General features: G+C 43.9%; 1 protein-coding gene across 4 annotated transcripts in view; it reads right to left on the bottom strand.

The window, feature by feature from the left end:
- The window catches only part of IQGAP2 (IQ motif containing GTPase activating protein 2), a 310132-nt gene extending 288289 nt beyond the window's left edge, over positions 1-21843 (bottom strand). The window contains exon 1 of one of the 4 annotated variants that reach the window (XM_015140297.3): positions 21190-21843. In XM_015140297.3, coding sequence (XP_014995783.1) covers positions 21190-21235 — 46 coding nt within the window. In that variant the 5' untranslated portion in view covers positions 21236-21843. Of the gene's footprint in view, positions 1-20251; positions 20409-21189 lie in introns of those variants that run through there. The other 3 variants (XM_078004903.1, XM_028849526.2, XM_078004905.1) reach the window with 3 other exon arrangements.
- Between the last annotated feature and the right edge of the window lie 4018 nt (positions 21844-25861).

The following is a 25861-nucleotide window of genomic DNA, read 5'->3' as shown; positions in this document are numbered from 1 at the left end:
ACAAAAATAGATCTGTTAGGGCCAGGCATGGTGGCTCACACCTGTAATACCAGCATTTTGGGAGGCCTAGGCAGGTGGATCACCTGAGGTCAGGAGTTTGAGACCAGCCTGACCAACACGGTGAAACCCCACCTCTACTAAAAATACAAAATTGGCCAGTTGTGGTGGCACATGCCTGTAATCCCAACTACTTAGGAGGCTGAGGCAGGAGAATCACTTGAACCACGGAGGCGGAGGTTGTAGTGAGCCAAGATCGTGCCATTGCACTCCAGCCTGGGCAACAAGCAAAGCTTTGTCTAAAAAAAAAAAAAAAAAAAAAAAAAAAAAAAAAAAAAAAATCTGTTAGGGAAAAAAAGGTTTATAAATAAAAGAAATTTTAAAATTGAGTAAAGGGAAAATAAAAGTAGACAAGGACAATGAAGGCAGAGGGGGATAAACACACTGAAAACAATGTTTAAGCCCCTCACGAATTCTACAGCTCAGTCCCAAATTTGGGTCTCTGTTTTTGATTACCCAAGGCAAAAACCAGAAAGTGGATATTCATAACTGAGTTATGGATTTATCTCAGAAAGTCCTGTTGCTATAGAAATTATGTTAAGAACAATATATATCTCTGCCATCCTGCCTGATTAAAGAGCTTCTAAATGAGCCTATTTTCTGTTTAACTGTTGGCTAAATCTACAGGTGCTACAATATAAACGTGGTAGAAAATTGCTCTATAAAGGATTCCATGCTTCCCCCATCCCTATCCAGAATGTGCTGAATACACTTTAAATCACCGAGAGACAGTGTAAATTATCATCATGAGTTACTTTCTTCTGAACAGTGATACTCTTACTGTGCTGTCTCTTACTAGGTCAGTGCCCACCATGGCTTCATGTGCCTTTTGATACTTCTAAATCCTTTCTTGCATATCTGCTATTTCTGCACTCTTCCCACTCTTTCTTCTTCATCTGTTTTTGTGATGACTTCTCAGCTTTAATGATGACCAAGCACTATTTTTCTTTTTTTGAGATGAAGTCTTGCTCTATTGCCCAGGTTAGAGTGCAGTGGCACGATCTCAGCTCACTGCAACCTCTACCTAAGTTCAAGCAATTCTCCTGCCTCAGCCTCCTGAGTAGCTGGGATTACAGGCACCCACCACTGCACCTGACTAATTTTTGTATTTTTAGTAGAAACGAGGTTTCACCACCTTGGCCAGGTTGGTCTCGAACTCCTGAACTCGTGATCCACCCACCTAGGCCTCCCAAAGTGCTGGGATTACAGGCATGAGCCACCGAACCCAGCCAACCAAATACCATTTTAACAGCAGGTACCAGCCAACCCCAATAACTCACAGCTTCTTCCCTGGCAATGTACATCGCTGTTCATGATTAGACAGTCACTGTGCCAAAAAATTTAGAATGTCTAAAATTTTCCAAATTTAATGGCTATACTGAGTTGATTAGCGGTAATTTTTTATGGCAGGAACAAACAGGAAACAAATAAAATGGATAAATCCTTTACTCAGAAGACAGAGTACCAAGTAGCCAAAAGCTGTCTTTCTAGCTTGTATTCAACAGGCATGATACGCACAAAACCTGGCGTAGCATTGCCTGGTTCATTCTGCCACTTACTAGCTGCACCTTGGGCAAGTTACTTAATGTTTCTGCACCTCAGTTTTCCCACCTATAAAATGGGGATAACATTACCAACCTCAGAGTTTAGTTACAAGGATTAAATTGGACAATTCTTACAAAGTGCTTAAAACAGCACCTGGCATATAGAAGCATCATATGTGTTTGTTACTATCCGCACCATTTGAGATTAACCTGGCAGAAAGTGTAGAAGCCGGTCCCCACTTCTTAAGAGCTGTGTGTACATGCCTCCTTCTCACAGACCTGTCCTCGCCTACCAGACATGAAGCACAATCCCCCCAGATTGCACAAGGGAGCCAGAGACAGACCAGAGACTCAGGGTTAAGATCAGGATTTTCCACTGAAGTAGGATTGTCTGCGTTTCAAAATTTACTAGGCTCTCCTGCACAGCCAGCATTTCTCTTGTTAAATAATCCTGGGAACTCCACACGGAGTACTTAGCACAAGCTCCAAACTAATCATTATGAGACAACCACTTGGTTGCATGGAGTTAAACTGTTGTTTTTATAATTCTTGGCTAATTTCCAATGAAGGAGTGGAAGAATGATCAGCCTTCAAAAACAGCTGCCTGCGGAGTCCTGGATCTACCTCAGTCAAAGCACAGTGAAGTCAGACTCCTCGGAACACACTTGCTTAATCTGGACCCTGTGGCCTCAGCAATCTCTAAACATTACCAACACTCACTCTTAGGAAATACATAGCTTCTGCTTACTTTAAAGCCACAGTTATGCTAGAGCTCTCACATGCCCCTGCTATGTTTTGCTCCAGTTAAGAACACCATTCTAGAGCCTCCAGGTCAGTCTCATCTAAAGACAGTTAAATAGATGCCACCTCCCATAAAAGAGTAATAACTCATTTAAAAATACCAGTTTCTGGTTTATTGGGATTGTCTAAACACCTTTAAAATCAACGAGAAATATTATTTTATTATTAATAGCTTGCACTGAATGAATGCTTTCTATGTGCCAGGCACCAAGCACATAGATTAGCTTATTTCAATCAATAATTACCATTATTATCCCCATTTTATAGCTAAACAACATGAGCTAGGGAAGTTAAGACCTTGCTCAAGATCACACAGTATTTGGATGAGCCAGGTTAACAAAACAATATTCTATTTTGAAAATCCCATATGCCCCAAGAGGCAGCCTGTTAACTTTGTTTTACACTATTTATGCAGGCCAAAGGCAACTTGTTGCCTACGCACTATTTAAGTTAACAATCAAAAACTTCAAAAATTCTAAAAAGTTGTGATTAATGTAAATGAAAAACTGTAACCCTTGTCCTGCATATCTGAGATCACACCTGAGGTCACAAAGAAGTAAATTTTGCCACAGCTAGGTTTTTTTTTTGAGACAGGGTCTCACTCCGTCACCCAGGCTGGAGTGCAGTGACACTATCATGGCTCACTGCAGCCTCAACTTCTGGGGCTCAAGTGATCCTCCCATCTCAGCCTCCCAAATAGCTGGGACTATAGGCACACACCACCACGACCAGCTAATTTTTGTATTTTTTTTTTTTTTTTTTTTTTTTTTTTGCAGAGACACGGTTTTGCTGTGTTGCCTAGGCTGATCTCCAACTCCTGGCCTCAAGTGATCCTCCTGCCTCAGCCTCCCAAAGTGCTGGGATTACAGGCATGAGCCATTGCACCCAGCTGCCACAGCTAGACTTTATACCCATTGCTCTTTATCTCGTGTAAAGAAAAGATGAATTTACACATGACCTCCCAGGAGGCAATCCAAACAGGAGCCTAAAGGCTGGCATTCTAATTGGCTTCTTCCTTCAAGTCATGGATACTTTTCTTCAAAGTGTTCTTCAATTTACTCCATTAAAAAGTGATAGGTATACAATTCCTCCAAAAATTAAACAGAATTACCATAGGATCTGGCAATCCCACTTCTGGGTATATACCCAAAACTAAAGCAAAGGCTCAAACAGATATTTGTACACCCATGTTCGCCATAGCAGCACTCACAATAGCCAAAAAGTGGAAATAACCCAAGTATCAATCAATGAATGAATGGATAAATAAAATGTGGCCTGTACATACAATGGGATATTATTCAGCCTTAAAAAAGAAGTACGGACACATGCTACGACATGGTTGAACCCTGAAGACATGCTAAGTGAAATAAGCCAGGTATAAAAGAACAAATACCGTATAATTCCCCTTACATGAGGTATGGAGCAGTCAAATTCATAGAAATGGAAAGTAGAATGGTGGTTACCTGGTACTGGGAGGAGACAGAATGGGAGTTATTATTTAATGCGTATGGAGTTTCAGTTTGGGAAGATAAAAAAGTTCCAGAGGCTGGGCACGGTGTCTCATGCCTGTAATCTCAGCCCTTTGGGAGGCCAAGGCGGACGGGTCACGAGGTCAGAAGTTCGAGACCAGCCTGGCCAACATAGTGAAACCCCGTCTATACTAAAAATGCAAAAAATTAGCTGGGTGTGGTGGCAGGCACCTGTAATCCCAGCTACTTGGGAGGCTGAGGCAGGAGAATCGCTTGAACCCAGGAGGCAGAGATTGCAGTAAGCCAAATTCATGCCATTGCACTCCAGCACGGGCGACAGTATGAGACTCCGTCTCAAAAAAAAAAAAAAAAGTTCCAGAGATGGATCATGATGATGGTTACACAACAATGTGAATGTACTTAATGCCATAAAACTGTCCACTGAAAAATGGTAAGAAAGATAATTTTATGTGTATTTATCACAACAAAACACATACAAATAAAGTAGGGTGGATTTAATTAATTCAATTAATTTCAAACATTGGCTGCACATTGGAATCTCCTAGGGAGGTTTTTAAAAATATCTATTCATCACCAGTAGTGGGAGGGTGGACACAGGTCCCTGATGTGATGCACCTGGCAGAAACAGGCCTGGACTCCTCAGAGGATTCAGGGTCATTGCACTGAGAGGGAGGTGGGACCACTGTTCCAGTCTGGGGAAGGCCTTGAGGAATAACAGCCAAAGGCAATGTGAGACACTTACCTGGGTCCTAAAACATGGCTATAAAGCATAGCAGGGGAAATCATAGTGTGGAATTTATATTGAACAATGGAACTGAACACACAGTAATGGTAACACTGAGGATGAGGCTGGAGAGAAGAATGTCCTTCTCAGTATGTGAGATGTGTGCTGAAGGACTTAGGGGTGAGCCATCCCAGTGTCTGTAGATGGAATGGTGTGGCAAGATGTCAACAGGTGGTAAAGCTGAGTGAAGGGAATGGATGTTCATTGTATCCTTCTTTGAGGTTTTGAGAGCTTGAAAATGTTTAAAATACAAAAAAACAAAAAAAAAAAAAAGAAAGAAAAGAAAAGAAAAACAAAGCAAAATAATACCCTAGTAAGGACAGGCATGGTGGCTCACACCTGTAATCTCAGCACTTTGGGAGGCTGAGGTGGGAGATCACTTGAGATCAGGAGTTCGAGACCAGCCTGGCCAACATGGAGAATCACTTGAACCTGGGAGGCGGAGGTTGCAATGAGCTGAGACCATGCCACTGTACTCCAGCCTGGGCAACAGAGTGAAACTCCATCAAAACAAAACAAGACAAAAAACCATAGTGAGACCCTATCTCAACCAAAAAAAAAAATTTTTTTAAATTAGCCAGGTGTGGTGAGCATGCCTGGAGTGCTAGCTACTTGTGAGCATAGCTTGAGCCCAGGAGTTCGAGGCTGAAGTGAGCCAAGATCATGCCAATGTACTCCAGCCTGGAAAACAGAGCCAGACCCTGTCAAATAAATAAATAAGTTTAAAATAAAAACACCTATGCCAGAATATTCTATCCCCCAAATAAACAGAGAATGGTGACGACATCCAGGGAACATGCATTTCTTGGTAAAGCTCCCCTGGAGTTTCCAGTGGGTAGCCAGGTTGACAACTATTACGATCTCTAATCCAAGATGGGATATTATGCTGGCGTGGATCATAGTTAAAGACGTGTAATCAACCTGGGAGGCTGGCGGGCTGTTGACACCCAGCAGCCCTAAGAAACCTTCTCAAGCATTAAGTGACCCCAGTCACACTATCTTCCACACTCACCCCCCTACTTTTCCTAAGAATAAGCCATAAGCTTTATAAAGAGAGGATCTCTGTCATCAGATTAGGAGACAGAATTGCCTTCCCAAGCTTTATCCTCCAGTGTTAAAAATACAGGTGTCCCCTCCCTCGCACAGTAGTTTTCCTTGATGAAATACAGCATGGGTCTCAAAGAAACTACTCTTAAAGTCTTTTCAATTTAGAGTTTTTGTTTTTGTTTTTGTTTTTAGATGGAGTCTCACTCTGTCACCCAGGCTAGAGTACACTGGCACGATTACAGCTCACTGCAGCCTGGACTTCCTGGACTCAAGTGCTCCTCCTGGGCCAGCCTCCCGAGTAGCTGACAGCACAGGTGCATGCCACCATGCCAGCTAATTTTTAAAATTTTTTGTAGAAACGGAGTCTCCTGACATTGCCCAGGCTGGCCTCAAACTCCTTGGCTCAAGCAATCCTCCCGTCTCTGCCTCCCAAAGTACTGGGATTACAAGCATAAGCCACCGGGTCCAGCCTCAATTCAGAGATTCTTACTATTAGCTTCTGTTTTCAAAATTCACATTTCCTAGTAAAAGAAATGCTAAGATAGACAAGAAAGAATCTGGCTAAAAATCATATATTAGGATTCAAAAAAGTTAATCTCTAAGATATTATTACCAAAATGCAAAATGTTGCCTTTCAAGCTGAAGGAGAAAGGAAAATCTCTCTTTTTTTTTTTTTTTTTTTTTGAGATGGAGTCTCGCTCTGTTGCCCAGGCTAGAGTGCAACGGTGCAATCTCAGCTCACTGCAACCTCCACCTCCCAGGTTCAAGCGATTCTCCTGCCTCACCCTCCTGAGTAGCTGGGATTACAGGCGCATGCCACCATGCCTGGCTAATTTTTGTATTTTTAGTAGAGACGGGGTTTCACCACGTTGGTCAGGCTGGTCTTGAACTCCTGACCTCATGATCTGCCTGCCTCGGCCTCCCAAATCCCTGGGATTACAGGCATGAGCCACCGCGCCCAGCCAGGAAAATCTCATTTCAAACACCATTTCAAAAAAAGCACATAAAAGCCAGGCACAATGGCTCACGCCTGTAATCCCAGCACTTTAGGAGGCTGAGGGAGGTGGATCACTTGAGCTCAGGAGTTCAAGACCAGCCTGGGCAACATGGCGAAACCCCATCTCCTACTAAAAATACAAAAATTAGCTGGGCATAGTGGAACACACCTGTAATCCCAGGTATTTGGAAGACTGAGGCGGGAGAATGGCCCGAGCCTGGAAGGCAAAGGTTGCAGTGAGCCAAGATCGCACCACTGCACTCCAGCCTGTGACAGAGTCAGACTCTGTCTCAAAAAATAAATAAATAGGCCAGGCGTGGTGGCTTACGCCTGTAATCCCAGCACTTTGGGAGGCCGAGGTGAGTGGATCACTTGAGGTAAGGAGTCTGAGATCTGCCTGACCAAGATGATGAAACCTCATCTCTATTAAAAATATAAAAATCAGCGTGGTAGCAGACGCCTGTAACCTCAGCTACATGGGAGGCTGAGGCAGCAGAATCATTTGGACCTGGGAGGCGGAGGTACAGTAAGCCGAGATCCTGCCACTGCACTCCAGCCTGGGTGACAGAGGAAGACTTCATTTCAAAAATAATTAATTATTTATTTATTTTAAAACATATGTCACAAAGCTACTATAGCATTGCCTTTGAGGTAATGATTAAATGATAAACCCGTTTGAACACTAATAAGACTTCACCAGTGAATTATTCAAATAAGTGGCAAATCCCTTCCCACCATATATACACACACCTTGAACAGTTTTCTCAGCAATCCTCCATACCTCACCCCCTTTTGAGGTAGAGGAAATAGAAACTCATTTTTCAAAAGTAGAAAGAAGCTCAGACCAGACTGGGCAACATGGCAAGACTGTCTCTACAAAAAAATCTTTTTTTAAATTAGCTAGGCATAGCGGTGCATGCCTGTGGTCCCATCTACTCAGGAGGCTGAGGTAGGAGGATCACTTGAGCCCAGGAGGTAGAGGCTGCAGTGAGCTGTGATGATGCCACGACACTCCATCCTGGGTGACAGAGTAAGATCCCTGTTTCTAAAAATAAAAAAGAGCTCAGGCCAGGTACGTTGGCTCACACCTGTAATCCCAGCACTTTGGGAGGCCGAGGTGGGCAGATCATCAAGGTCAGGAATTTGAGACCAGCCTGGCCAATATGGTGAAACCCTGTCTCTACTAATAATACAAAAATTAGCCAGGCACGGTGGCACACACCTGTGGTCCCAGCTACTTGGGAGGCTGAGGCAGAAGAATCGCTTGAACACGGGAGGCGGAGGCTGCAGTGAGCCGAGATCATGCTACTGCACTCCAGCCTGGGCGACAGAGTGAGTCTCCGTCTCAAAAAAAAAAAAAGCTCGAAGAAGTTACACCCAATATCACACAGTAAGTGGCACCTCAGTCTAAGTCCTCAGATGCTAGATGCAGGTCTTGCTATCACAGTGCTTCTCGTCTCTCATTGGTCTAGGGTGACAGTACTTCCATGGCTACCTCTGTTTTACAGCATAATGCTGGGGCCAGTGGCAGCTTCCAAGATGCTAAACAAGACTAATCTATCTTGTTTTGCCTGTATACTGCTCACAAATGTTTTCCTTCCAATTTGAGTGACTAAGGTAGCAAATGCATTCTCCAGCTGAGAGACACTCCAAAGCTTCCTATTATTTTATACAGGCTGTGATCACATTTGACCCCTGAAGGCATTTGGTCATGAACCCTGTGTAAATTCCACCTTACACATGGCATCTAGCACCTCCTGTTGAATGAAGGAATGGTCATGAGTGGTTCACCTCTTCACAGGCTCTTCAGAGTTCACTTTGTGAGTCAACAGAACAATCCACTTTTATGTCACAACCTTTATTTCCCCATGGACACTAGTTGATTTATTACTACCTTTTACAGATCTGCTTCCTGCACACTTCCCTTTCACGTTTTTTTTTTTTTTTTTTTTTTTTTTTTTTTTTAAGACAGTCACTCTCTGTTGCCCAGGCTGGAGTGCAGTGGCGTGATCTCGGCTTACTGCAACCTCCACCTCCTGGGTTCAAGGGATTCTCTCGCCTCAGCCTCCGGATTAGCTGGGATTACAGGCACATGCCACCATGCCCAGCTAATAGTTTTTGTATTTTTAGTAGAGACAGGGTTTCACTACATTGGCCAGGTTGGTCTTGAAATCCTGGCCTCCAGTGATCTGCCTGCCTCAGCCTCCCAAAGTGGTGGGATTACAGGCAGGAGCCACTGTGCCCAGCCCCTTTCACAAATTATTAACTACAATGGCTTAACAACTATAGAGTCCTGGGCCTCTTAACATTTCTGTCCCTCATTCTCTATGCATGTACACACATACACACTTGGAAAATTAGATAGCCATTGAATCCTTCCAATAATAACAGATCTATCTTCCAGACTAATTTTCATAAGGCAGAGTTTGTAGCTAAAGAGAACTTTGTATCTTGAGCAGAAAAGGGTAACTGTTATAATTTTTCCAACTTAACTTTTATAGTCTAACTATAAAAATATGTATAGCTGAAAATTTGAGGAAGAAGAAAAAATATTAATCACAAAATATCTCATTACCTACACAGAATCACTGCTGACATGTTGACCTATGTACCAGACAGTGGGGTTACAGCATTGACCAAAAGATACAGTCCCGACTCCTCGTAGATTTTATTGCTGTTCTATTTTGTCCACATTATTCTCAGAGTAATAAATGTAGAACCTGATCTTTCAAAAACACACATTTGCTTTATTTTTTCAAAGGGTAATACAGCATATAGTGAAAACTATTTCAAATCATATTCCCACTCCTGCCCCCAGTCCCTCTTCCCAAAGGCAACTTCTAAAAAGATATTTGCATAACCTTCTAGAAATATTCACATGTCCAGAGGTTGAGGATGTCCCTCCCTGTTTGGTTTGTCTTACTTGTCCTACTTAGCAGAGAAAGGTACACATTTTCAGAGATATCAAAGCTACAACACAGCAGCACATTATAAGCTCCATTTCTTTCTCAGAGTTCCCCTAATCCAATGTGAAAAGTTACAGGCAGAGTCCACAATGAAGAGGAATAAGCAAGCACAATCCTCCAAACTGTTAGCCAATTCAAACTAATAGCAAAGATTAGACTGGAGAACTGAGGAAGAAAGCTTTGAGACTATCGCCAGAATCAGTGCCAAAGCAGGGAAGGGCCTCATGTGACCCTGGCTCCCATGGAGGAAAAAATTATCTTTATATATTCATTTTTTACTTTCTTTTTATAGAAACAGGGTCTTGCTATGTTGCCCAGGTGGTCTTGAATTCCTGGCCTTAAGCAATCCTCCTGCCTTAGCCTCCCAAAGTGCTGGGATTAAAGGCTTGAGCCACCATGCCCGGCCTTATATGTTCTTTACAAATAAATGTATCCTTGTTTCTTGTGGAAAATAAAATTCATTAGTAGAGAATAGAATGAGAGCAAAAGCATGTTTGTATTAGCTCCATAACTACCATTTCTTGGACAAACTTCCTAAGAGTTCAACATGCAGCAAGGCTCTGGTGGGCTGCCTTACTAGATCTGAGAAGCACAGTTTAGGGGGCAGGAGAATGGGGAGTCATATTTCATGAGGCTGACTATGCGACTATCTTACCAGGCCCCTCATCCCACCCTAAGAAGCCTGCTTTGTGTAGGACTAGGGCAAAGAACAGAAAAGTGACAATCTCAAGGACCAAGACTGGCTGATTACAATGGTCCCCTTTGGGGAGGTGATGAATAATAGAGGGATTATTAGCAAATATTTATATGAAAAGTACTAGAATTTTTTTTAAAATTGGGCACATGAGTTGCAGTGCAGGTTTTCGATTCCTAATGGCTCCAACATTCCAGTTAGTCCTCTCAGTTGAGCTTCATTGAGCTTATGAACACAAAACTTCATTAACTTTGTAGAGCCAGTGAGGCCTGGAGGGACGTTAGATGAACCCCGTGTACAAAGTGTACTTCCTCTTCCTCACCTCCCTTCTAAACTCCCGCAGGACTGGGTTGACCACAAGATTGGCTGACCCTGGCAGCTAAGTCAAACTCTACATTCTGAAGCAAGCATAAAGATTAAAACACATTTCAAGTAGCTCCTTCCCATCTAGATAGCATTATAAACCCTCAGGTTTTTAAACAAGCAATAGCAGCAGCAATGACCAACTTCAGCTTGGAAGCCTAAATGAAATAAGAGAATGCTTGGTAACTTCAGAGTACACTTCTAAGACCGCCTGCAAGATGGCAAAATATGCAACACAGAAGCCCAAATGTTCTCCCCATATCAGCTGCATCTGGAAACAATAGAACATATTAGTTTTTTAAGTATACAGACACAAGGATTAATTTGGTCCCCACCCAAATTGATAGATTGAAGTATTTACATATAGATAACTTAAGAATTTTCCCATTCTCAAGAGAAAATAGGGCTAGGGTTGGGCGTGGTGGCCTACGCCTGTAATCCCAGCACTTTGGGAGGCCAAGGCGGGCGGATAACCTGAGGTCAGGAGTTCAAGATCAGCCTGACTAATATGGTGAAACCCCATCTCTACTAAAAATATAAAAAATAGCCTGGTGTGGTGGCATGTGCCTGTAGTCCCAGCTACTCCGGAGGTTGAGACAGGAGAACTGCTTGAACCTGGGAGGTGGAGGTTGCAGTGAGCAGAGATCGTACCACTGCACTCCAGCCTAGGTGACAGAGCAAGACTCCATCGCAGAAAAAAAAAAAGACAAAAGAAAATAGGGCTAGGATTTTAAATCCACTTTCTGTTTAAGTGAAAAAGAACGGGCAAGGAGGTAAGGAAGGATACAGACCAAGGGGCAGCGGAAATGAGGGGGGTTCTCCCATCACCATCCCTGCCCTTTAGGTGTTGACTCCATGGGAGCACACTCTGAGCAAGTACGTTTCCATCTTATTAAATCATTTAATCCTTTGAGGATGCATTTTCCACCTACATTTTACAGATGAGGAAACTGAGGCCCAGAGAAATTAAAACAACTTGCCCAAGTTCCACAGGGGATGGAAGCAAATCTAAACTCAACATTTAATGTTTGCATGGCATCTGAAAGCTGCCGAGATGATCTTTAATTAGACAAATAATAGAAATAAATTCCTCATTTAGACAAACAATACAGTATAGACATGTTATGCAAAACCTGTCATAACAGCAAATATTTACTCAGTATCTTCTAAGTGCCAGGGTACCAAGCTGCTGGCTAGATACTGAACCTAAGCATAAGTACGTGATATATATGTTGCTTCAATTACATGCAAATCAAGTCTACTTACTTGGAGACAACTCTGGGATATGCATTAACATTACTTAAGACTGAATTCAGGCCGGGCGCAGTAGCTCACGCCTGTAATCCCAGCACTTTGGGAGGCCAAGACGGGTGGATCACGAGGTCAGGAGATTCAGACCATCCTGGCCAACACACGGTGAAACCCCGCGTCTACTAAAAACACAAAAAATTAGCCGGGCGTGGTGGCCGGTGCCTGTAGTCCCAGCTCCTCAGGAGGCTGAGGCAGGAGAATGGCGTGAACCCGGAAGGCGGAGATTGCAGTGAGCCGAGATCGTGCCACTGCACTTCAGCCCAGGTGACAGAGCGAGACTCCGTCTCAAAAAAAAAAAAAAAGAAAAAAAAAAAAAGACTGAATTCATATTGCCAGTAAAATACAAGAACTGAGACAAAATTATCAGGAACTATGCCAGGCACGGTGGTACACACCTGTAGTCACAGCTACTCAGGAGGTTAAGGTGGGAGGATCACTTGAGCCCAAGAGTTTAAGTCCAGCTTGAGCAAACATAGTGAGATCCTATCTCTTAAAAAAAAAATTATCAAGAAATAAACTACCCTAACTAAAAAAAAAAAATAATTAAAATGTCTTCCTTCAGAGATTTAGTAGTAATAGAGAAAGAACAACCAATCAGAAATCTTCTTTTTGGGAAAGCCCAAGCAATAAACAATAAAAACGTCCTCCTGTCTTTTACCGATAGTAAAATAAACAGATTGGTAGTTTCCCTGCAATTTGGGAATGACCTGGGTGCACTTATGTCTATCAAATAATATCTCTGCTAACATATTCAACAGTTCTAAAAATTGTGAATGAATAAATGAATGAAACACACTTTAAGGTGTCCTAGAAGGAAAAAGAAAAAAAATGGAGGAGGATATCTATGAATTCTTACTGTCCAGCTCCCCACCTCCCACCCCCAGGGAGTAAAAGCCCAGAATTTCCAGGCTTAGAGTTCCCTTTCTTACACAAAAAGGTTCCCTGTTCACTCAGCCTTCCCAATGGCTCCTAAAAGCCTCACTTCCAGCTGAAATCCCTGGAAAGCTAACCTTGCTTTATCTCTAGTCAGTGGAGATTTTAAACTTTTCCATTTGTTTTAGTCTGTTTTGTGCTGCTATAACAGAATACCTGAGACTGGGTCATTTATGAGGAACAGAAATCTGTTTCCGCACAGTTCTGGAGGATAGGATGTCCAAAGTTGAGGGGCCTGCATCTGGTGAGGGCCTTCTTACTGCACCGTAACATGGCAAAAGGCATCGCATGGGTGAAAGAGAGAAAAGGAGGCTGGCCTCATCCTTCTACTGAACTCACAATAACAACATTAACCCATTCACGAGGACAGAACTCTGGTGGCCTAATCGCTACTCGTTAGGCTCCACCTCCCAATACTACTGCATTGGGGATTACGTTCCAACACATGAACTTTGGGGAATACATTCAAACCACAGCACCTTCCAAATCACATTTGTTTCCCAGAAGAAAAGAAAAGCAAACTCAAAGCCATACCAAAATTAATTCTATAAAATAAACATGAACCTGTAAAGTAATCAAGGCCTGGGTTAGTATGTGGTTTACAAATCAAACATTCAAGAGATACTGTAAATAAAGAGTTCCATAACATACCCATGTGTTTTCACTTACTTTACAAAAACTTGCAAGCACTGTGAAGAGTAACTATGTATCAGAAATGCCCCTTTACCCTTCTGATGCCCTAGTGCATCAGAATCAACTGCAGGGCCTGTTAAAACTCAGATTGCCGGCCCCGCCACAGAGTTTCTGATTTAGCAGGTCTGAGTGGGGCCTGGGCATCTGCCTTTCCAACAAGTTCTCAGGAGATGCTCCGCCGCTGCTGCTGCTGCTGCTGCTGCTCCAGAGACTGCTCTTTGAAAACCACTGCATTTACTAAATAAACAGCTGTCAGCTCCTCTTAGGCACCTTGGCAAGAAGAAGTCATACATAATATGCAATTATAAAACTAAAGGACGGTCCAATTAGAGCTTAGTAAAATCCCACAGAAAGTCTAAGTGAAAGTTCCTCAGGCAATTGCCAACGAATTGGAAACACGGTCTAAGTCATTCTTCAACAAAACTGGGATGCTGGACATTGCAGGACCGTAAATCAGTGAAATCTGAAAGGTCAACATTGGCACAATTAATGGAGAGAATGAGAGAAAATGAGGTGGGAGAAACCCTACCCCCTAGAGAATTCAGTTGTCAAGATCCTTGTGCTGCTCTAAGCAGGACTCGTTTCCTTACCTGTTCTCAGAGAATTCACCTATCCTCGGCAAAACTCTCTGGCAAAGCTGTTCATCCAAAAGACATGGCCAAACCCAGAAGCATAGGGAAGAGGCCACTGAGCAGCCAGCAGAGAGGGCACCAAATGCTCACATCCCTACGTCTCACCACACCTGCCTCCCCTGTCACTCACTTCACTGGGCACTCACCCATGTCTCTAATGAAAAGTTCGGAGTGTTTTTTTTTTTGTTTTTTTAAAAAAAAACCATCTCAAAGAACAAGAAGATACATGAGTGAGGAGTTGCATCAGGTGACTCTCCTCAGGACAACTCCAATTGTCCTTTTTTGCCTATATAAATAGAAGATTCCACAGTACAAATATACTAGCATGAGTTTCAGGTTTTCCTCTGACCTTCCTCAAAGTCATTTCAAATCCACAACTTTCATGAAGCCCTCCCGTTGCCCCCATCCAAATCCATCCTTCTCATATCTTCTCTTCCACAGAACTTTTGGAAGGGCACTAAAAGTATAAGCATTTTTACTTGTCACCCAGATTCTCTGGTAAGCTGTCAGCAGCTAAGTGGTGTTTCATTCATCACAATATTTTGCTAGTATTAGGTGCTCAATTAATTGAAACAATTACAACTTGTTTAGCACTATGTGCCAGGAACCACATCAGCCACCTCTATAGATATATCATTTCCACACACCCTCTCAAGGTACAGGAGAAAACCCCAAGGCTACTGAGGCAGGCAATGGAAGTCAGAATTCAAACCCACCTCTATTCAACTCCAAAGCTTTTGCCATTTTATCAACACCATACTGCCTCTCAAGAGAGAAAAATAAAATAGAGCAGTAAGGTGACAAAGTATAAGCTCACAGGTCGGCCACACTACTGCAAGTTTCTACTTGATTTCTCAACAATCCCAGACTTTAAGGTATGGGCAGTGTATGCAATAAAGTAGGTTTTACAGATTATCCTATTTGCAATCACTGGGGCACATGTCACTATATTATTATGGAAAAGCCTTTCACTTCAGCACCTCACAGTAAGAGATGGGATGTTTCTAAGTACACATAAAATCTTTGATGAAGCTTGGATGTACTCTATAAAAAGCCCATGTAAGGCTGGGCACGGTGGCTCATGCCTGTAATAGCAGCACTTTGGGAAGCTGAGGAAGGCAGACCATTTGATCTCAGGAGTTCGAGACCAGCCTGGCCAATGTGATGAAAACCCATCTCTACCAAAAATACAAAAATTAGCCGGGCATGGTGGTACATGCCTATAATCCCAGCTACTCAGGAGGGTGAAGCATGAGAATTGCTAGAACCTGGGAGGCAGAGGTTGCAGTGAGCTGAGATCATGCCACTGCACTCTAGCCTGGGTGACAGAGCAAGACTCTGTCTGGGAAGAAAAAAAAAAAAAAAAAAGCCCATGTATTCTATGCTGTTTCTTGGGGTGGGGGGCACGGAATTCAGCAGCAAAATCAACTTTATGCGTCTATTTATAAATGAGCACACTATGTAATGGCCACAGCTTTTTGGCATTTTTTGTTTTGTTTTGTTTTAGAGATGGGGGTCTCATTTGGCGCGGTGGCTCATGCCTGTAATCCTAGCACTTTGGGAGGCTGAGCCGGGCGGATCACTTGAGGTAGGAAGTTTGAGACCAGCCTGACCACCACGCTGAAACCCCATCTCTACAAAAACATACAAAAATTAGCTGGGTGTGGTGGTGCATGCCTGTAGTCCCAACTACTTGGGAGGCTGAGGTGGGAGAATCACCTGAACCTGGGAGGGAGAGGTTGCAGTGAGCCTAGATCTCACCACTGTACTTCAGCCTGGGCAACATAGTGGAACTCCATCTCAAAACTAAATAAATAAACAAAAAAGAAAGATTGGGTTCAGGCAGGGGGGTGGGGGGTGCAGCGCAGATCTCACTATGTTGCCTAGGCTGGAGAGCTGTGGCTATTCACAGGTATAATCACAGGTGTGATCCTCCTGCCTTAGCCTCCCAAGTAGCTGTAACTACAGGTGTACACCACCACATCCAGCATAAATAGCTAGAGGTTTCTATATCTTGAGAGAATCGTGACAAACTCCTGAAACACATAGAAGGGGTGAACATTTATGATTCAGGGGCAGCCAACTGGCAACAGTCAATGGGGAAAGTCTCCAGGATCTGACAGTGCTGCTTCCAAGTTCCCCTGCCACCAGCTAGCACGGTGGCCTTGACACAATACCAGGGGTTTCAGCTTCTTTGTGAAATGGAAAACCACTGGCCCTCTCAAAGGCCATAATGAGCTGATGATAACAGTAACACACAAAAAACACCCAGCCCTTGGTAAGTTCACAAACATTTGTTGCATATCCCATATTAAACCGCCTGCCCTGTAGGACTTACCTGACCCTATCAAATCAGACGTTGAGTGGCCTTTGTTTCTCTTTTAGTTACCATGAAGACATGGTAAGCATTAGATCTGTTTGTATACTAGCCTTTTTTTTTTTTTTTTTGAGATAGAGTCTCGCTCTGTCGCCCAGGCTGGAGTGCAGTGGTGTGATCTTGGCTTATTGCAACCCTGCCTTCTGGGTTCAAGGCTTTCCCCTGCTTGGGATTCCCCTATTTGGGATTCTCCTGCCTCAGCCTCCCAAGTAGCTGGGATTACAGGCGTGAGCCACATGCCCAGCTTTTAAATAGAAGGGGTTATTAAAAAGCTTGTGTAGTGAGAGGGTAGACGGCAATAGTAAGTCATTGGCTCCCTAGAGAAAAAGGAGTTAACTAACACCCCAAATAACACTAAATTCTAAAACAAACTCAGTATTAGAAGCTTAAACTCTCCTAAACAAGTCATTCTGGCTAACAGCATGTGTAATTAAAGTTAAAAGCTTACTAAAATAACACTTTAGCTGTTGACCTTAAAGATCCTTTTGAAAAGCTCAACCAAAACATCAGCATATGAGGGAGCAGCTTGACTTTTTGTCTACTGAAGACAGCATCACAAGATAAGGCTGTATATACCCTTCTGTGGTTCAAATGAAAGCACTGATAGGATGTTACAGCTGAGCTATGCTAAATACAGACTTATTCAATCCCCTTTTACACAACTACGTTTAACTACTTCAGAACTTAAATTTCATCTCAGATTGGTCATTGTAGATGGATAACTTTAGTTGCACTGACCACCCCAAAACTCCAATCTCCAGGTAACTTAGTAACATCACCATTCAGACAAGAGCAGAGAGCAGTACTCAAAAGCTCACAGTATCAGGCCAGGTGTGGTGGCTCACATCTGTAATCCCAGCACTTTGGGGGGCTGAGGAGGGAGGATTGCTTGAGCCCAGGAGCTGGAGACCAGCCTGGGCAACATGGCAAAACCCCATCTCTACAAAAAAATATAGAAATTAGCTGGGTGTGGTGATGTGTACCTGTAGTACCAGCTACTCAGGAGGGTGAGGTGGGAGGACAGCCTGAGGCTGGGAAGTTTGAGGCTGCAGGGAGCCATGCACTGCAGCCTGGGTGAGAGAGCAAGATCCTGCCTCAAAATAAATAAATAAATAAAAAATAAAAAAATGCTCGACCAGAATCTTTCTCAACTCCCCCTTCCCCGCCCCCACAACATGCTGGACTTAGGTTGCACTTTTTAAAAGAAGCAAACAGTGAAACATCGATCCCCATTTTTTTGAACAATGTATCTCATGAAAGGAAGTCTCTAAATCTTGTAAAGGGTAGAAAACCACAGTTCTTGCCTATGCAATCATTAGAGACCCACTGTAGTCACTTAAGTGTTGATTGTGTTATCAGTGGTAAGTGAAGTCATCTGCCTAGTCACAAACCCCTCTTTTGCTCTCGCTGGTGTTTTTAACTCTCAAGTAACTGGAACAAAACTTACGACAGATCATGGCAGCAATGTGTTTTCTGAATTAATTTGGCAGATACAGCATAATCCATTACAACAACACAAGTTATTTGCAAATCACACCTAAGCATAAGTGTCATCTTAATTTGGTTGAGTATAGAAAAATACTATATATACAACATATAGTATATACTATGTCTATGTCTGCATTAGTTTAAACAGCTCCCTACTATCACTTCCTTCTTCCACCTCTTCCCTTCAGAATTGTGTTACTGAATTGTTTCAGCTTTGTTTGTAGTATTAACATTATACAAAAATAACTTTACAGATTGCAGGAAGATGTGGCCAACAATAGCGGAAATTAAACAGAAAATAGTCTATTTAATTTCAATCCAGCGCTCCTGTGTGCAAATCAGGGAGACTTCAGCAATCTTGCATCTGTCAGAAACCTGAGAAGAGTCAGAGGTCTCATGGAGAACTCATTAAGAAATCCCTCAAGTACAATTTATTATGTGGCCTTTTACAGACACTCAGCCTGGTACAGAGGAGAAAGACCATAACAGCCTGAGCTGAATTAATTTAGTTACTTTGTATAAGAACTACTGAATTAAATGATGATTCAAGTAGGTAGGAGAGAGAGCAGAACAGAAGCTCAGACCCAAAATAAGCAATAGATGGCTTAATTCAAACTACCAAAAACTTGTGTTTAAAGCCCAGTCTCAAACATCTTATACTCAGAACGTTCAGCACTAGAACTGAAATTACAATGTATTGCTACTTTATTTTTAAATGCTAGGGATAACGCCCGTTATAATTTGAGGTTTTACTGAACCTGTACTTACCAAACCAATAAACAAGAAAAAGCACAGCCCTAAAACACAACAGAGCAAGGACAATCCTGTTTTCCTTCCCTAGCCTTCCCAAGAAGAACTCACAGCACTATTTTCAGTCTCATGTTGATAGGAGCTTCAGAAAGCCAACAACAACCAGAAATTACACTAACACACCAAATAGCCCTCTTCTGCATAAATAGGCAATGTTAGGTAATGCCTATTAACACCAAAATCTATTCTGCTAGATATCTGTTCTGAATACACTGAAAATACACCATTCATAAACCAAAATTATAAAAGTGTTCATTTTAATGACGTAACTGTCACATTAAAGCCTTCATATTTCAGGGTGACAAGAAAGTCTGGAAACATAGGCAAATATTTTCCATTTTTGACAGTGTTAAGTGACCAATGAATGCCAGCACTTGATAAGCGGAGGGAAAGTAACCCGGAGTGATTCCAACAAGATGGCACCCACCCCCTTACACCATATTGGTGAGGAAAGCTGGATGAAGATTTCCAAAGAAAGCAGCCCTGTGAACTGGGCTTCAGGCTTGCCAGATCTGGACTCCCTCGATAGCTTCTTCTGGAGTGCACTTAAAACACAGATTTATTCCGTGAAAATCAAGCAGCATCACAGATGCACATGCAGGGACTGACAGAAATGCTGCATTCATGTACCACATTCACGGAAATTTTGCACTATCTATTGTTAATGAGGGCCGACATTAATCATGTGACAGCAAGAAATCATTTGCTCATGTAGATTCACCTAGTTTACAGAAGTTTGTGGTTATCTTACCATTTGACACAGTGAAGCCACCATATGTTCTGAGAGCTTGTCACATTAAAGTACTTCCATCAACCTAAGGTTGGCACTGCAAACACTGAATGAGAACAGCATTCCTCCTTGAACCCAATGGGTTCTGCTGTCTGTGTGGTTTACTAAAAGGCAAAAAGCTGGGTCCCACCTGAGGCTGGCACTGCAAACACTGAATGAGCACAGTGTTCCTCCTTGAACCCAAGAGGCTCTGCTGTCTGTGTGGTTTACCAAAAGGCAAAACGCTGGGTCTCAGTCAACTGCTGAATGCATTAGAGTACAGAGGCTACAGCCCTCAGGCCTGCCCCTCACTGCAAGGGTAACACAGGAAAGATAACCTCCCATCTTCGACAGGCCAGCGGGGAGGAGGGGAAAGAACCTACACAAGTTGAGCAGCCCTTTTTCAGTTAAGCAAGTCAGTGGCCTTAAGCACCACCCAAAACCACACACACACACACAACACCCTGCTGAAGGTATCACCACCTTAACCCAAACCTGGTACCTCTGCCACCAAGGCCAGCCTGGGCAAAGATTAACCTGTGGTCTTCGGCCTTGGGTTCACTGACAGGGCCACCTTGGAGAGACAGCGGGCCAACTTTCTGTTTGTTTTAAAGGAAATGCTTCCTGGCACATGTTTAGGACTCTGAACTCTGCATATGAAGCCACGTGGTTAGTGTTAATCTGGCTCCATCCACTCACGAACGGCCAAAGCAACCTCTTTCCGAGGGCAGCCCTGGCTGGGTAATCGACACCATCTCGTTCAAGTCACGCGGGCTCCCACCGGATTCCCCGGAGCCTAGTGCCGCATCCTCTCCACACAGCAATCCTCCCATGCGAGGGGAGCGGGGAGGAAAGGGGTTAGGGGGTTTCAGCGAGGAGGGACACACACCTGTGAGGCCAATGGCTCTAGCGGCTCAGGTGAAGTCCGAGGGCGCGGGACAGGAGGAGACGCCCGCCCTTCCAGTCAAGCCGACTTTGCACTAGCAGAGTGCGCCGGCGCCCTACTTGTGATGCCCACCTGTAGCCACAGCAAACAAACTTTCCCCCCTTTCTGGGTTGGAAGAATCCGGTGCCTTACGCCACCCCCTGGCCCAAGCCGGTGGCGGCCCGGAGCTCCGCGGACTCCTCACCTGATACCCCCAAAACCCCAACCTGGTCTGTCCCAGAGCGCAACCCCCGCACTGCCCACCCACCCATTTGGGGTATGCAGAGTGGAGGGTCTGGGTTGCCAGCTGGATATTAGGAATGGGGGGTGCGGGGGGACGCGGTTCACTGCCCTTTGCAACTCCAGCTCCCAACTTTGCCAGCCGCGCAGCCGCTGCCTTCCAGTTCCCTCTGCGCCGCGCAACCGGCTCCGTCAGCTTCTCCTACGCCGTCCTCTGGGAGGGAGCTCCCCAAGGCCAGCCGGAACCCCGCGCGCCCGGCGCACTTACAGCCATAGCGGGGTCTCTGCAGCGACGGCAGCTCTTCGCGGGGCATCCTGCGCGGCTCCGGGGGCCCGCCCGGGGCGCGCCCCCCGCGGCTCCCCTCGCTGGCCAGGCTCGCGGGCTCTGCGCCCCGCCGGCGCGCTCGGATCCCGCCTCTCGCCGATTTCTCGGGGCCGCCCGAAGATCTGCGACCCGCTCCCTCGGTGCTCTCTCGCCAGCGCCAGCCACGGCCGCCGCGTGCTGACACTGGAGTAAAAGTGAACTCTCTTCCCTCGCTCCCTGGCCGGCCGCCGCCGCCTCCCGCAGCAGGTTTCCTTTCTCCTCCAGCCAGGCCCCGTTATTCACCGCGGTGGGAGCGCGCGCCGAGACGCAGCGACCCCTACCGCGTACCGGCCGCAGCGCCCAGGCCGCGTGGACCCGCCCCTTCTCCCTCGGGGGAGAGGGAAGGGGCCGAGAGGGACGCTGGGCCGGGACCCCCTGCAGCTGGGGCCCCCGCACAGCTGGTGGCTTGGGGGTGGCGGCCGCCCCGCCTTATTTCTCGCTTCTGGAGCGTTTCGAGGGTGGAAGTGAACCAACGCGGAGAAGTGCAAGAAAAACCGCAGAAGTCACAGGCAGCCCTGCGTGTCCGGGGTGTTGCTCAGTTACTGAGGGACAAACAGCGCGGTTCCTTTTCCTCTGGGGAGATTTCACGTTGACTTTTGTTCGTCGTCTTCGTTTTTTTTTTTTTTTGTTTTTTGTTTTTTTTTTGTTTTTTTGTTTGTTTTTTTGTTTTTTTGTGTTTTTTTTTTTTTTTTGCTTCGAAACTTGCTTCTGTCACTTTTTGTCTACAAAATAACAGGGTTCCCCTTATGACAAGAAACTTGAGTGTATGTGTGCTGGAGGAACAAGATAACCCAAGCAAGCACTCAAAACACAACTGCGAGTCATCCCCCTCCCTCCGATCACCTTGTGCCCGCCCCTGCCCCAATGTGCAGAGCCTTCGCTCAAGCCCAGCTGGGGTCGCAAGCCACAGAAACCTTTTCCGGCTAAGCTTTTAAGGAAATTAAACTGCATGTGGCTGTTTTGAAATTGGGGTTTTCATGCGGTCGCCAGGAGCTATTTTTCTCTTTGTGCCTCAGCGTGATAAAATCTGGAGGGAATGCGGGACGCTTCTGTATCTGTGCCCTCACCTGTTTGACAATTGTGAAATGTGTAGGTGACCCGATAACAGGAAAAACAAACTGAGGGAGGGCGATAAGAAATTATTTAGACCCGGGCGCGGCGGCTCACGCCTGTAATCCCAGCAGTTTGTGAAGCCGAGGCACAAGGATCCCTTGAGCCCAAGAATTCCAGACCAGCCTGGGCAACATAGCAAGACCCCCGTCTCTACAAAAAAAATGAAAACATAAAAATTAGCCGGGCATGGTGGGTGCGCCTGCAGTCCCAGCTACTCAGGAAGCTGAGGTGGGAGGATTGCTTGAGCCCGGGAGGACGAGGCTGCTGCGGGTTGTGATTGCACCACTGCACTCCAGCCTGGGTGACAGTGCAAGACCCTCGGGGGGGAAAAAAAAAGAAAGAAAAATTGTTTCGCTAAGGAAATGGTGGCATAGTGACACTAATCATTTTTTATTATGCAAGGATACAGAGGATGACCAGCTGTTTTCCATTTCAGATAGGAGAGGTAGTCCTTCTCAAACTTGTTGAAACTCAGATTCTTGGGCCCCACCCTCAGAATTTCCGACTCAATGGGTCTGGGCTGGGGCTCATGAATTTGCATTTCTAATTTCTAGCATACTGCCAGGTGATGCTGACACTGCAGAGCGTGCTTAGAGTAGCTCTGTGAGTAGTAGATGCGCACAGGGACGTAAACTGTACACAGGGAACTCAATTCAGACGGATAGCAAAATAATTTTTTTCCCCCTGGTGGCATTAGATTCTCACCTGTTTGGAATGGGATGAATTGGGTTTTCCTTTCTTAAAAAGCAGATGCCTCTCAGTATAAGAACAATTCAAAGGTGAAATGGCCACATTTGAGGCACAGCACCCTGTCAATCGATATTCACCCAGAGGAGAAATGTGAAAGGCGATTTTCCTGCATGTCAGGAGATGCTGAATTAAATGATGTCTAAAGTTCATTCCATCTCTGTTGTTCCATTTGTGAAGTGTTAACAATTAAGTACTTAACACATACTAATTTTCTTGTAAGTGTATGACTTAGAGACCAAATAAATGAGTAGTCTATATATTTAGAGGTGGGCAGAAAATCACCGTAAACTAAAATGGTCCAGGAAGGTGATAGGGTTTGAAAGTGTGGCTTGAAGTGGAAGTGTGGTAAAAGCTGGATGGAGAGCATCCAAGGGAAAGAGACAATGAGGTGGAGCACAGGGCTGGGTTGGAGCTGGATTGGTTGGACTGGATTGGAGCCATGAAGCTGTCATCAGGTTGTGGAGGGCCCTGAGTGTCTGGCTAAGAGGACTGGAGATTATCGTACAAACATTCAAGAGATCTTAAAGGTTTTGAGTATGGAAGCTGCAGAATGCAAGGGAGTTTAGCAGGTCATAAGATAGGTTGGGATGGAACAACTTGGAGATGTTGATGCCCCGTGGAAGGGGTCTGGACAGAGATTGAAGAGAGACGTAAGAAGAGCCTCCATGAGGCTGACATCAGTAAGGGAGATGAAGGGGGTATTTTAATACACTCAAGTTGGTGCCATCAACATGTATAGATATTACACACACTAACAAGTAGATTAAGTAGAGTAAATATCTGTTAATAGTAGAAAGTGAAGGTTAAAGTATAAATAGGTGATTGGGAGGGCAGTAGTTCTAATTTCATGTTCCAGCTGCTCAGCTCTTTGAAGAATCTGAGGTGGCTTCAAGGCCCTGTCATGGGTAATGTTTCTATGAAGAACTTTAAACACTAAGATGAAACTGGAAAGCCAAATGCTCTTGTTATTTTGCAAGTGCTAACATTAATCATGGGCATTTTGGTCTGCACTCATTGGGTAACAATACTGTCTCACAGGTCACTTCATCTCAGCATCTCAGAAAAGAAATTTGTCTGCAGAATGCTGGACTATTTTAGGGTTTGACATTAGAGAATGATTCAAATAGGTACAAGGCAATGTGTCAGCTTACTTTGCCATCTGATTGTGCTTGCAATAATATTAGAAACAAAAATGAAGGCCATCTAGTGAAAAAAATTTTTCAAGAAGGCAAGAGAGTTTTTTTTAATTTAATGTAAAATAAAAACAACACTAATAAACCACTAGACACACCAAAACAATTTTTAAGCAATATTATTTTTAAAAATTATTGTTTTTAAGGCCCATCTGTTTTCTTTTGACAAGTTGAAATAAAGGTGTTTGGGAAAATGCAATTTTTAAAATAACAGATTATATCAAAAGCATCAAAAGGGAAAAAAAGTATGTCTCAGTAAAAGTCTTAGCACACTTTAATATTCTATTTGCCTTTGAGATGACTTGGTTATTTTCCAATAATATCACATTATTGATCAATGTTACATGCATACCCAAAATAGTGACTGTTGCCAGAAATGAGGAATGAGGAAATCATAGGAAAGAAATTATTCAAGCCTTTTTCAAAGTACTGGGAGCACTTGGGTTATTAAAATTTTCTAACTTGCTCCCATTTCCAAAAAAAAGAGAGATACTGAAAAGAAATAGAAAGTGCACTTTATTGCAAAGGAGACTCCTATGTCTAAAAAGAAAACTGTTACAGTCCAACTTCAAATTTACAAAAAAATTAAAAAGAATCAGAAATGAATGAAACAATCAGTGTTTGTATTTTTTAGTAGGGATGGGGTTTCACCATGTTGGCCAGGCTGGTGTCAAACTCCTGACCTCAAGTGATCCACCCGTGTCTGTCTCCCCAAAGTACTGGGATTACAGGCATGAGCCACCATGCCAGGCCGAATTCGAGCTTCTTGACAACTGGAACTTGGGGTCTAATTCATCATTGCTGTGTGTCCAGGATGTGTAGCAATGCCTGGCATGTAGTAGCTGCTCAATTATTTTGTGGCAATCATGAATTTACTATGATAAATTATATGCACCAGTCAATATACTAGAAATAGTTGTTACTTTCATTCCAGTAACAACTCTGGAAAGAAGATGGAGATATCCTTATTTAACAGTAAAGCAACAGACTCACAGAGACTGGTAGTATACGGCAGAGCTGGGTTTATCTGAGTCCACACAGTTTCCCCAAAGAAACCAATAAATGAACTACAGTTTTCAACATTTTCACCTTTTACCAAATACATGTTGTCTATTCCTAGGTGAACACTAAAGGACCTACTACAAATGACTCCAAGTTACCATCATCTATTTGCCATTACAAAGAACTAGGACCCTGGGGTCCATTTTGTATCCAGGCAATAGTTCTGATTATAGATTTATTGCTAATCCGTTATAGTTCCTTATTGGTCTTCTATGCATGAATGAGACAAAATCTGAATGGTGCTTACTAAAGGGCTCTCTACCTGTAAAGTTGTTCTGAATCAATGTCTTAAAATCATTTATGCTTTCCCGTTGACCACACTCCAAGTATACTTTATTTTAATCTCGGATTGATCTATCTTTGGCAGTAGTTCATTGTCCTAGCTTTACTCTTCCCTGCCTGACACATTCCCTTCTAGAAGATTCTGTATTAATTGATTGATGACAGAGAAAATTCTA

The sequence above is a fragment of the Macaca mulatta genome, chromosome 6 (genome assembly GCF_049350105.2).
Source record: "Macaca mulatta isolate MMU2019108-1 chromosome 6, T2T-MMU8v2.0, whole genome shotgun sequence".
Taxonomy (NCBI): domain Eukaryota; kingdom Metazoa; phylum Chordata; class Mammalia; order Primates; family Cercopithecidae; genus Macaca; species Macaca mulatta.
Note: the sequence above shows the minus strand (reverse complement) of the source record. Positions and strands in the feature narration are given on the sequence as shown.